This window comes from Oreochromis niloticus, linkage group LG22, assembly GCF_001858045.2.
Source record: "Oreochromis niloticus isolate F11D_XX linkage group LG22, O_niloticus_UMD_NMBU, whole genome shotgun sequence".
Lineage (NCBI taxonomy): Eukaryota > Metazoa > Chordata > Actinopteri > Cichliformes > Cichlidae > Oreochromis > Oreochromis niloticus.
Window position 1 is genome coordinate 14,507,436 of NC_031985.2, and position 12,229 is coordinate 14,519,664.

Below are 12,229 nucleotides of genomic sequence, written 5' to 3' on the forward strand. Positions count from 1 at the left end.
CCTTTGATCTGCTGGAAATATGCTCAAAGCTTTTCAAAGAGAATATTAAAGCTTTACTTTGGTGAACTCTCCACACCCTTTTACATTTTGTCTTACCTCTCCTGTTCCTCTCCGCCAGCATGGAGGGAAAAGTGTGGTGCTGTGGACCGCTCCAGAAGCCATCCAGTACCATCGTTTCTCCTCTGCCTCAGATGTCTGGAGCTTTGGCATTGTCATGTGGGAGGTCATGTCCTACGGCGAGAGACCCTACTGGGATATGGGCAACCAGGATGTAAGTGTGCATTTAAATTCTCCATATTCCTTGCTCCAATTTCAATATTAATTTCGATACTTTTGTACCCTACCTCCCTCTTTTGCCGCTCTCTAATTTTTTTTATCAATGAATTTTCTATCTGTGCCCACCATGCATCTTATTAACAGAAAGCCGAGAAGCCACAGTACCTCTGAGAGCTATTGCAGGGCCTAAGTCCCCCTCTTTAAGTCTGCATCAGCTCCATGACCAATCCTGTTTTCTCTTAAGGATGCATTGACCCCCTTCTAGTGTCCACTGCCTATCCCTGCCTGCCACCCTGCTATTAAGTGTAGAAAATCTCTCAGAAAATAGTCAGCTTATTTCAAGAAATGTAAAGCACTATTTGAGGGGAGTGACTGTCCGGTTAATAGGACCCTGCCGCCACTAGCAACCTTTAAAAGTCACTGTGTGTGGGCCCATTTTCCTTGTCACTCTTTTTTCTTTGTCCTACAAAAAGAGGTTTATATTTCCCCCTTTTTAAGGATGTCATGCCTCTAAAGTGCAGCTGAAAGCAGGATGCAGGTCTGCATATGAGACAACAGAAGCAGATACTTGCTGCTGCATTTCTTATTAGTGAGGCCAGTGACACTCCAGGCATTATCAGCAAAGAGCTTTTTTCAAGACATATTATTTTTCATCATCCTAATGCCTTTTCAAATGAATTTTATCATAAAGACTACACTTTCTGCAGGCAGCTACGTGTAAAGCAACTGATTACTTGCGTGTTCCATTTTTGAATGTCCCAAATTAATATGCATGAGTTATTCAGCGAGCACAAGAATAGGTAGCTTTTTAATACTCTTTGTTAGTGCCCTTTTATAAAGCTGGAGAAAGTTTCATCTCAGCCTGGTTTATATTATCAAACTTTCCAATTGAGAGGGCAAAGGTCAAGCTTGTAGAGCGCCAGGGATATTAATCCACTTTAAATTGATACATTATATCATAACGGAATTGTTGGTCGGCCTGTCCACCTGTGATCCGTCGTGCCCTTTACCTACCGGCTCTGATTAAATGGAAAATGTCAAATGCTGAAAAGCATTTTATGAATGCTCTTTACTGAGATAGAAGCTTAAGGGGCTGAGAGGATGGTGGAGTGGGGAAGTGGGTGGCCGGGTAGGCAGAGAGAGAAGAGAGTGTTTTAGGAATTAATGCTGCTGATGGATGTCATTTTTGTGATTATTCTCAGACTTTATTGCCTCCTTTCAGGAGATTGTATTTCTTAGAGTGGTTGCGGTGGAGGATATATCCCATGTCCCTAGATATACTGAAAGGAAATGTCTCGTGGGGTGTTTGAGTGAATGATTTTTAATAGGGGGCGACATTAGCTTGATGGAGCAGTAAAGAACATCAAGAGAGTCTGGAAGGATGCTTTCAAGCGCTGCTGTTTGAAGACAGTGAGTTTTCAGAGGCCTGGTGATGATGCTGAGCAGAGATTAAACATTTTCTGAGATTTGATAGTTTATCTTTTGGGGAGTATTTAAGAAAGCACAGACTTTTTAATGGAGTGTTTGTTTCATTGCTTTGATGTTTCTGGTATTTCAAACTTGCCTGGTTTGATTTTTTCCCCCAATCCAAAGAGCTACCGCATAATGTATTATTGGAAATGAAAAGGTGATTAATTTTTCTGGTGAGGAACCAAGCTATTGTGATACCCAGTAAGTATCGTGTGAAGTACACCGAGTGGCAGTGGATATCCCACTAAATGACCTTTCAGTCTGCATACAGCATCAGTTGGTTGTGAACAAATTTGCAAGGGCTCTTTTTACCCCTCTGTGATTGCATACCTGCTGTACAGTTCTGGAGCCTTTTTATTACCCAAAACATAATGTATTCCACTCATATTAGGGTGATGATATCTCTGTGAAATCTAAGTATTACTAGTGCCGCAGGCTTGCAAGGTCAGTTTTAGATTTTAAGCCATACAGTGAGACATTCTAGGTAGTGTGATTATTATGTACTCTTAATTATTTTTTTTCCCACATGTGACCTATACAGCCTTCTGTTCTGTTCTGTAAGACTTCTATTCTTGGCAACTAAGCAAGTCCACTGCAAGGGGAAAAGGTTTTAAGCATCTTATTGAACTTTGAAAGTAGGACAAAACTTCTCTACATCCTCGTTCACCTCTCCCACTCTGCCCTACCACTCAGACATGCTCTTTAAGAATGTATCCAATTATACCATGAGTACTGGAAAATCACAAAACTAATTTCTAATCTGATATTATCGATTTCCTCGTTCTGTGTGTAGGTGATAAAGGCCATCGAGGACGGTTTCAGGCTGCCAGCTCCAGTTAACTGCCCTCCACATCTCCATCAGCTGATGCTGGACTGTTGGCAGAAGGAGAGGACGGAGAGGCCCAGCTTCAGTCAGATCCACTCGGCCCTCAGCAAGAGCATTCGCTCGCCTGATGGTATCGGTTCCTCCACACTGGCACGAAGGTACAGTCACATGACTACATGAGTTGGAGTAGATCTTTGAATGTATTAATTTTTTTAAAAGTTACTTTTACAAAGGCTTAATCGTTATTTCTCCCACTGTAGAACCCTGAGTTCATCCATTACACTAGCTGACAGGCCTCTCCCCACCTTCCCATCTTTTAACTCTGTTGGAGAGTGGCTGGATGCAGTAGACATGGGCCGATACAAGGACAACTTCACTGCTGCGGGATACTGCTACTTGGAGTCTGTGGCACGAATGACTGTACAGTGAGTAGTTTTGTACAATTCTGACTGTGTGACCTTTTCATTACATCTTATTTAACAGAAGGGTCCCTTAATAAAAAGAATAAGAACACAGATCAATGAGGGGAGAAGCCAATTCATTCTAGTAAAAAACTGCAAATATTCCAGACTTTAAAAGCAACTGAATCAATGTTTATAAGATATATGTAAGGAGACATCACCCTGTGTTTGAGCAAATATTTGGCTGTTTATTTACTAGATAACTTACTTATAAAACATGTTAACTATATATTAAAAAAAAATGAGATGTCACCGACGGCACCAGCCTTTTTAGCTCCATTTAAATATGTCTAAATATGGCAGTTGTTATACCATACATGTTGGCCACCGCCAAACAAATTTGACACGAAGAACACGAGTTTCTTATTTACAGTGTTGAGTATTAACAGTGAAGGAATTTCTAAGAAGCAGCAGACCTCTCCAGTTTTCTAAAAGCCTCAAAAGTGTCAAACTGACCCAGTGAACTCTGAGATTAATCTCCTAATCTGAATCTAAAATGACGTCTGAGCTCAGGGATGTGTGTCAGAGAGTTGCGTCAGCCATATCTAAGACAGCTGGACGTTTGTGCTGAATTAATATAAAGACGCAAACGAATAAATTTAAGAAACTGGAAGTGGTGTTCCCTGGAAACATATGTGTGCAGCCTCATTCTCTTTCATGTCAAGATTGCTACAGAAAAATGTTTCGGCATAAAACGTCAGTCTTCCCGGTGTCCTTACTGTTAGGTCAAAGATACAGTAATGGTGTATTTTTAAAGCATAAAGGATTAGAATTTGAAATTACATCACAGTTATTAATTGCACAGCATCATTTTTTTAACATTTGGGTTTGGCTTGCATTTTAAAGTAAGTTGACTAAAACTGCCTTTTCAGTCTTACGTATTTGTTAAACAGAAATCATAAAAGCGAAGCATCGTTAAAAACAATCAATCCACATCTTCTGATCTCTGTAAATCTTGTCTTCTCAGAGATGTATTGAGCCTTGGCATCACTTCCCTGGAGCACCAGAAGCTGATACTGGCTGCCATCCAGACTCTGAGAGCCCAGGTCATCCAAATGCACGGGCGTGGTGTGCAGGTCTAAACGGTCAACTCACCTAGTCTCGTGCTGCTGCAGATCCTAACATGTGTGCAGATGGATGATGGGGTGGAGAAGAGGAGAGAGAGAGAGAGAGCTCTTCCATACATAAAGATAGATGAGCTGATCTTTCGGCTAACTGCACTCATCTATTTACTCCTCCTTCCCACACTTCCTCATGCCTTCCTTTATTCCTTCCTTTCTCTTTTCAACAAGTCCCCCTTGAAGACGGCGGTCAGTTGTGACAGTGTTCATGTCATAACCGGGGGGGGATAGCAGAGGAGTGATGTCATGTGACTTTTTGTGACCTCTATCTGCACTTTGACCTTCAACACCTGCGTTGGCTCCATCTTACTGGTTCTAGATCAGCGCATAAAGACAAATTAAAAATGTCTCTGTCTGAAGCCGAACTCTGATCTGTGGGAGAGGCGCGCACAGCAATTTTGAACTAGAGCTCGAAGACACGTGAACATTTGGGGTGAAATATCCCTTTACAACATAAATTCACTAAAAACAAGATATTCTCGATGAAGGGAACTATTTTATTGGCCTTGGGTCAAACGATGCCTCAGAACTAGCACAGCTGATTTCACATCAACAGGAACTGATTTACTACGAAGGTACAGAATCACATCACGAACGGTCAAAGCTGATCTCATATCAGATGGTAAAGAGATACTCTAAAGAATAAACATGGCTGGAATGTAACTTGCGTTTTCAAAGCGGCAGGTTGGGAAGACCGTGCTATTCAGGTTAGTGAAGCCGGAGGTTGGATGAAGCCGCAAAGTGGCAGAATGAGAGGGGCGAGGATTCATTGTAGTGCTATATACGTTATCTAAAGTTTGCTCATGGCATGAACGGAGCTAAAGTAAAATATTTGTGTTGATATTATGCTGTTCTTTCAGCAGGGATATCAGCATTCATTTATCCTGTTTGGTACTACTGATGGTGAAACAATCGCTGCAGGATGAAATTGTAAAGCAAAGGGTTGAAAATGTGTTTTTGATTGTTCATGAATTTGTTGTACGTCGCTGTCTGTTTCGCTGCTCCTAACTACGTTTGCTTTATTCCCTATATCTTTCTCTCCTTCTCCATGCTTTCAGTGTGCATTTAAAGCTTAAATCGTTCCCTTTAGTTTGCTGGATTTCATCTGGATAACACAATCCTCCTCTCCAAAGGCTCTCACTACAATGTTTATTACTCTGTATAGGACTCGGGCTATCTCTGGAAGGTGGTCTGATTTTAGATATTTATCCATATTTATTTATGTTTACAGACTGCAACACGGACCTCTTCAGAGAGGACGTTAGGATGGTTTATTTAAACTGAAGTATTTAAAAAAATCGTTTGAGCAAAGCAGTTGTCTTGTTTCGTTTTTGTTCCGTTGACTTATTTCGACTGTGAGTTTGTACCTGAACAAATTATTTTGTACAGAGGAAGTGAGAGGAACGCTGGAGGATTTTTACTGTCAGCACACAGTATCTGTGTATTTCTATACGCTGGATTTGCAACAGTTAATTTTAGGTTCATTACCGTTTAGATTTGTTGTATACACATTACAGTGTGTGTGTGTGTGTGTGTGTGTGTTGCAGTACGGATACAGTATTACAGAACATCAATGATATTTTTTTCCTTTTGGTTGCTATTGGATTGTCAGGTTTAAATTTATGTTGCTGTTAATATCATGCTCCATCAGACTATATGGTTGCACTTTTTCCAGTTAACTCCCAGAATTCCCTGTGTACAGCAATCTGGCTTTTCCATTTTCTAGCCTGTTCCAACTTAGCAGATTTGGTGGGGGAAGACACTTATCGGGGCATTACAGATTCACAATAGAAGGTGCAAAAATAATTGGAATAAAGTTAAGGATTTCAATTTGGTAAAAATTTCCCTCCTCGTATTCTCCTTTTGCTATAAAACGCATCACACGTATCCAAAAATAAACCTTTTAAACAGACACGCAAGACTACAAAACAGCCTGGACCTCTTCACCACTATGAATGAAACCGGAGATGTTTCCCGCTCTGTCCCCCAATATGTTGCCGTGACCATTACGATATGTTTAATATTGTATATATGTATTTGAAAATGCTAAATCTATTTTTATAATTTGTTTGAAGAACAATGTGTTGAATATAATATCTGCTCACTGTGTAAGGGTTTTATTTGTTTGACTTTAGGGCAATAGCCAAGAAACTCTGATGTTTGGAATATACAACTGGAAAAAAAAAGTTTTGGTTTTTTTTGTTAGTTTTTAAATGATTTTTACCCGTTAGGAGAAAATCTGATGGCTGTTGCAATATTGAAATGTGTTATTAAAAAACTTCCAATACGAGCACATTTTTTTCCTCGTTCCTAGCCTTAGCCAAGCTCATTTTATAATGGAGTTTTCTGTAAACACTAGAGACGACTGTGTGGGAAGATGTCAGTAGATCAGTAGTTTCTGGTATATTAAGAGTAGCCTGTCTGGCAACAACAACCATGCCATGCTCAGAGTCACTTAATTCACCTTTGTACTTCAAACCAAGCATACTGTGTACATGCATACAGTGCAAACTAACCAGTTTAGACACACTGAACTGCCCAGTATTTTCATGCAACCCTTGATATCAGTTTGTTTTGCAATACAATTCATAAAAATATAACTCAGCAAAACATCATGTATAGATGTGAAATTCTACAATAAATGAGGGTGTTACATTTAAGATTCAAATTTCCAGTTTATAAAATTTCAATGTTGAGCAATCCTAACCTCTGAAAATAATCTCTTGCCTTCTCACTTATTTGTTGTTTCAGCACTAGAATTGACACACCACATTATTGCCAAGCTTCAAAGAGAGAGGGACTAGCTATCACTTCTCAAAAAGTAAAGCCGAGTCACTTAAACTGCTTTTAACCTCTCAAAGTTCACAATGCAACAAAAGGAAAATCGAAACCATCTTCTCTCAGGTCAAGGTCGCAGCAGCGTCACTGCGTGTGACTACCACCTGCCCTCCAGCAAAGCCCTGGGATTTGTTTCAGTCGGCGCGCAAGAGCCGTCTCTTTCCACAAGATCTGCTATTGACCTATTGAGCAAATGGCACTAGGTTACCAGTTCACCGGCATCCTTTCCCTTCCTTCTCGTCTCAACTGTAACCTTAAGCCTAGCTCGATGCTTCATTATCAATACATGTTTTTGTGTCGTATTTAAGGTCGTGGCCCTTGCTGGGGAATGGAAAAGAGACCCTCAACTTCAAACAAGAAGAAAGAAAAAACTTAAAACTTTACTTGCAGATTGTTTTAATTTAAAAGTCAGTTGTGAAGTTTGTCCACCAGGTGGTGCTGTGTAGCAATGTTTGACCATCTTTAATTTCCTTTAAGATACTTTAAGATTGTTTCCATAAATGTAATTTCTCATGTAAGAAAGAATTACTTCAGAATGAACTAAAGGCCCTGAAAACACCCTTATTTCTTTAACCTTCTCCAACCTTAAGGACATCTCGTTCTTATTTGTTTACTCTTTAGCCATTTGTTATGAGGTTAATACCTCGTATCCACTTACAATAAACTTCAGCTTTTGGTTACATCCTCTAGCTATTTCTATTCCCGATTTTCTCTTGCACTCTCTCAGCATTACCACACCATGTCTGTGAAGTCTCTGTCTCTGAGGACTGAGGTTATATTACTTACTGCTTTATCATGTAACACCCACCTTTAGACCAGCACAGAGCGTATGGGAAATAATTGTAAATGCAAATTAACTCTGCGTAGGATTGCTGTAGGCAACTGTGTGGGTGTGCAGGGGGGAGTGTGGCCGAATGTGCTTCGGTGCCTGCATGCAAGGGTCAGCGTGTGCATAATACTGCATGCATGTGCATATTAACTGTGTGCAAATGTGCTGCCAGTGCGTTGAGAGTTCATCGGCATACATTAGAGAATATGATCTTTTTATTTAGCTCATAAAGTTGCAGTACCAATCCATACCTTTTATATTAAAGTCTTATTGGAGCTGAGGATTGGAATCTGAGATTTAATGAGTTTCATCTCTGAGCCATCGCTGACTGAAGCTTTGTAAACCTCCTACACAACCAAACATCACCTCCTCCGGATGCTGTCTCGCAGACCCGTGCTAAATGGCATTTGAACTCCTGCTGCAATAACACAGGATTTGGATAATTCATTATTGGAGGCTTATCATAGCTTGCATTCAAGATGTTTTCCTCATCAAAACTCTTTTATAAGTCTGAAAAACAGAGAGCATAACTGCTTGATTTAAAGAAATATTTTTCACATTTATGGATAAAATATGAAAAGGAAAAAAAACTTTTCTTCAAGTATTGAAAGTTCTTCAAGTTCATAAATTCTAAGCAGACTTCTATATTTGGGCACAATAACAAAATGAACAAAATATAGCAGAAGAGATATTTTGCAGCCTCTTATCTACATAATGTAAATTATGAAATCCCAATAGCCTTGAGAGTTAACTCCTGCCGTCTCTGGGTCACAAGCTATCTTAGCAGCTTTACTCTTGCTAAATGAACCAAATAGCGGGCATAATCATCTGCTATCTTCTTTCTGGCCCCTTGCAATACAATATAATAAATGCTATTACTTTGAGTGTGATGCTTTAGTATGCAAACAACATACCCAACAGTACATTGCATCGGTGGCAAAGGGGGTTTTGTGTTAGTCGGTGTTTTATCAGGCTTCTCACGGTTTGAGAGTAAATCTTCAATCAGATTTGCCTGTTTATTCACTGTAAATGAGACTGGGACAGGGAGTTGGACAGCAATTCTTCAGAGAGACTGATGAATATCATGTTTCAAAATTCAAAATGCAGATTGCACGATCTGAAAGCCCTTACACCAATGCTCAAGTCATGCATAAAGTTTATTTTTAATAACTTTATAAGTAATAGTGAATTGAAATACAGTTTTTGGTCCTCCTATGGCAGACTTTCTTTTCAAATTAAACTTCAGAGAGAAAAACTGAATACTACTAGAAGAACTATAGTGCTGAGGAATGGGTACATCATTGTCATTTACCATTAAAAAAACAACAACTCTGGGATGACTCAGACACATGGTGCAGAGGCGAATGGATGAAGGGGCACGAAGAGGCCTAAGATGCTGCTGTGCAGATGTCTGCTACCGCAGTCCCTCTGAGGAGAGCTGTGGACGAGAATATGGCTCCTGTGGCGCGAGTATGAGCGTCTTGCAGAGGCTCTGCACCTGCTGTTATGTATACTTGCGTGCAAGCATTACACAGCCAGTGAGCCAAATGCTGTTTTGACAGAGAAATAGCTTATGAGAGTCTTCTGAGGTGGACAAACAGTTGCCGCATCTGCCTCGTGTTAGTGGTGCACAAAACATAATGAGACAGAGCACTGGGCAGAGAGATTGCTCAGCTGCTTCATTGTTCTGAGCCAGGGGAACAAAAAATGGCCTTCTAGTTAACCTTCAACCTAGAAAAGTTGTTTTAGGTGTAAAAATGGAACTTGGTTTTAAAGTGGCTGTGGTCCCACAGTGTCTTCACTAATTACAAGACAAGATAGCGAGGCTGATAACATGCATAACACTGTTTAAGGTAAAGCTAAGAGCAACAGTTTTCATAGACAGCCTTTTGAGAGAAATTTTGACTATTGGCTCAAACTGTGATGCGCAGCACCATCGATAAATCACACTGTGATGCCAAAGACAGGTCTCAGTTGCGTGACTCCTTTCAAAAGGCAGTTAACAAAGGATGCACAAAAACTCTCTTTAAGCCTTCATGACAAGATAAGACAGCAGTGGCATACAATGCAATCATAGTTGGAGCTAGCTCTTTTGGTACAAATATTTGGAGGTCGGACAGCACTGGAGACAGATGGCGTGATATGGAGTCTGAGCCTCCCTACATGCACCAGTGCTGAAAATCAATACATTAACTTGGAGCACTTAACAGGCATAAACAGAAGTACTTCCCCTTGGGTAGGGCGTACCATTTTTAGGGCAGCCTAACCTTTACAGACACTCCCATTTATTCACGTGCGCTGTCTAGCTGTGATAGTATGAACAGAGCTACTATGGTTTTTCTGTCAGCATATGTAATATGACTGGGAACAACCAGTGCACTCCCACTTTTGTGTGTTTTAAAAAAAAGTTTTATTGGGAGAGAAGCTGCGCCAATCTGCATGCCAATGAATCCTTGGGTAAGATGCCGACACCACTGAGACACTGCCTGTATGAATGGCCAGAGCTCTGTGAAGTCAAGCCACAGCGGGGAGGGGATGTCTGACCTGTGGCTCCTGATCATAAATGTCCCTGCCTAAGAGGCTGTGAGCAGGTGCCGAGTGCTCTGTCAGGACTGAAGTGTCTCTAAAATCTGCCAACTACTTAGTGATGGGCAAATGACTAAAACACTGACAGAAAGAGCTGATCCAGCAGGGCTCACAGATGCAGTGGGAACAGTGAAAGCAGCAAACAAGGAGCTCTCGATCGCTCATTATCAGACTCCAATGCTCCCAACTGGAAACAGGAACAACTGAGCTAAGCCACTGGAATCTTGCCCATCGTCTTCTGGGATGAAGGGAACCCAAAAGTTAAAGGGGTCCAGCTCTGCTTGAAGTATGGGACTACATTAGTTCAGCTGGCCTTCCCCATGATTTGGGACACCATGACAGCTACTCATCAGCGCATCTCCACTTAAGCGAGAGAAGACAGAAGCACCAAGCCAGACCTGCTAGCTGGGCTCAATGTATGATCGGAAGGATACAGTCAGGCACAGATGGACACCACTAGACATTTGTATGTTATTCATAACACTTGTGGACTGCTTGACTGCAGATACAAAAAACATGGTAGAGCACTAAAGTCACATGATTGCTTCAGAAGTCCACATGCATGAGGTGAAAAACAGAACATCCACAGTTCTTAGCATAAACAATAACAACAAAAATTAGTTGCAGTTCTTTGAAAATTGTATTTTTGGGTTTAATACTACTGGCTAAACATGCAATTTAAAGACATATTCAATTATGATGAAATGATTCACAAATCAGTGAAAAAAAGGATTCAGGTCAATCTCTCAGTACTATGCAGGTTTTTCCCAGCCAGTCTTTTGTCAGTACGACACACCTTTTAGTAAAAAAATGACTTTTGCAACTGAAAATCAAAGAACAAAAACTCATTTAACAAAAAAGGAAAAAAAAGAGCCCAGAAATGTAAGAGGAGGAAATGCCAGAGAAGTAGCAAAGGAAGCAAAAGGATTCAAAGAGGCACATGGGAAAGCAGACAACACCTCTGTAAAGACATTAGTGATTCCCAGCTGCGTGTTGAGAGCCCTCTCCCCTTCTTGTCCTCCCTCTATCCCTCACTCTCACTGCTCCGTGTGAAGATTAAAGCAAGCGGCATAAAGGGGAGAGCAGTCCACCTCTAAGCTAGTGTGAAGGGGAAACTTCCCCCAGCACAAAAGTTCTGCTCTCCGCTCTTTGCTGAAGCGTGCCGCAGCTCAAATCGGCTTTAAGAAATTAATCCCTGCATTATGGAGGGAGTAAAGTAAACAAATGGAGGACAGAGCAGGGACCTGCGAGTGTGTGAGACGGGGGGAAAAGGAGAGAAGCTGTGAGGCGATGAGGCATTTGTTGGTAAAAGCTTGTGTTTCTCCAGAGAAAATGAGATGTGAAGGCTGTGTGTGCTTGCACATGTGTGAATATGAGTACAGTGAGAAGGAAGAAGGAGCTCAAGAGGTGACGGGTGGGTGAATGAGAGAAATGAAGCAGCAAAAGCTTGTCCAATCCTGAGGGACACTCCTGAGAGAAGAGCATCACAGCCTCTTTGCTGCGTGATCTTAAACCCCTCACTCCGTCTCTCATATGTCCAGCTTATTACTGCCTTTGTCTTTCCTAGCTACATTCATCCACTTTGCCCCTGTGGCAGAGTCATTGTCTGCAAATCCTCCTCCTGCTGCCTTCTCTGCTCCCCCCTCTCCTTTTCCCACCGTATCTCTCCACCGAGAGCTACTTAGATAAGGCCCAGGGTTCAGTCTGACGAAATCAGAACTTCCCACTGAGCCGAGATTAAACTCTGAGTGACCGAACAGACAACTTCGCTCACTCTCTGTGGTTAGCTGCCGGAGAGCTTCCATCTCTCTTTATGACAGTT

The 12,229-nt window shown here is 41.2% G+C and overlaps 1 protein-coding gene across 3 annotated transcripts in view; it reads left to right on the forward strand.

The window, feature by feature from the left end:
• epha10 (EPH receptor A10) overlaps nucleotides 1-6,444 on the forward strand; it is a 157,435-nt gene extending 150,991 nt beyond the window's left edge. For all 3 annotated transcript variants that reach the window (XM_025902390.1, XM_025902391.1, XM_013272590.3), the window contains 4 exons: nucleotides 119-271; nucleotides 2,540-2,730; nucleotides 2,833-2,997; nucleotides 4,001-6,444. In XM_025902390.1, the coding sequence (XP_025758175.1) occupies nucleotides 119-271; nucleotides 2,540-2,730; nucleotides 2,833-2,997; nucleotides 4,001-4,115 (624 nt within the window). In that variant the 3' untranslated portion in view covers nucleotides 4,116-6,444. The remainder of the gene's footprint in view (nucleotides 1-118; nucleotides 272-2,539; nucleotides 2,731-2,832; nucleotides 2,998-4,000) is intronic.
• The last annotated feature ends 5,785 nt before the right edge of the window (nucleotides 6,445-12,229 follow it).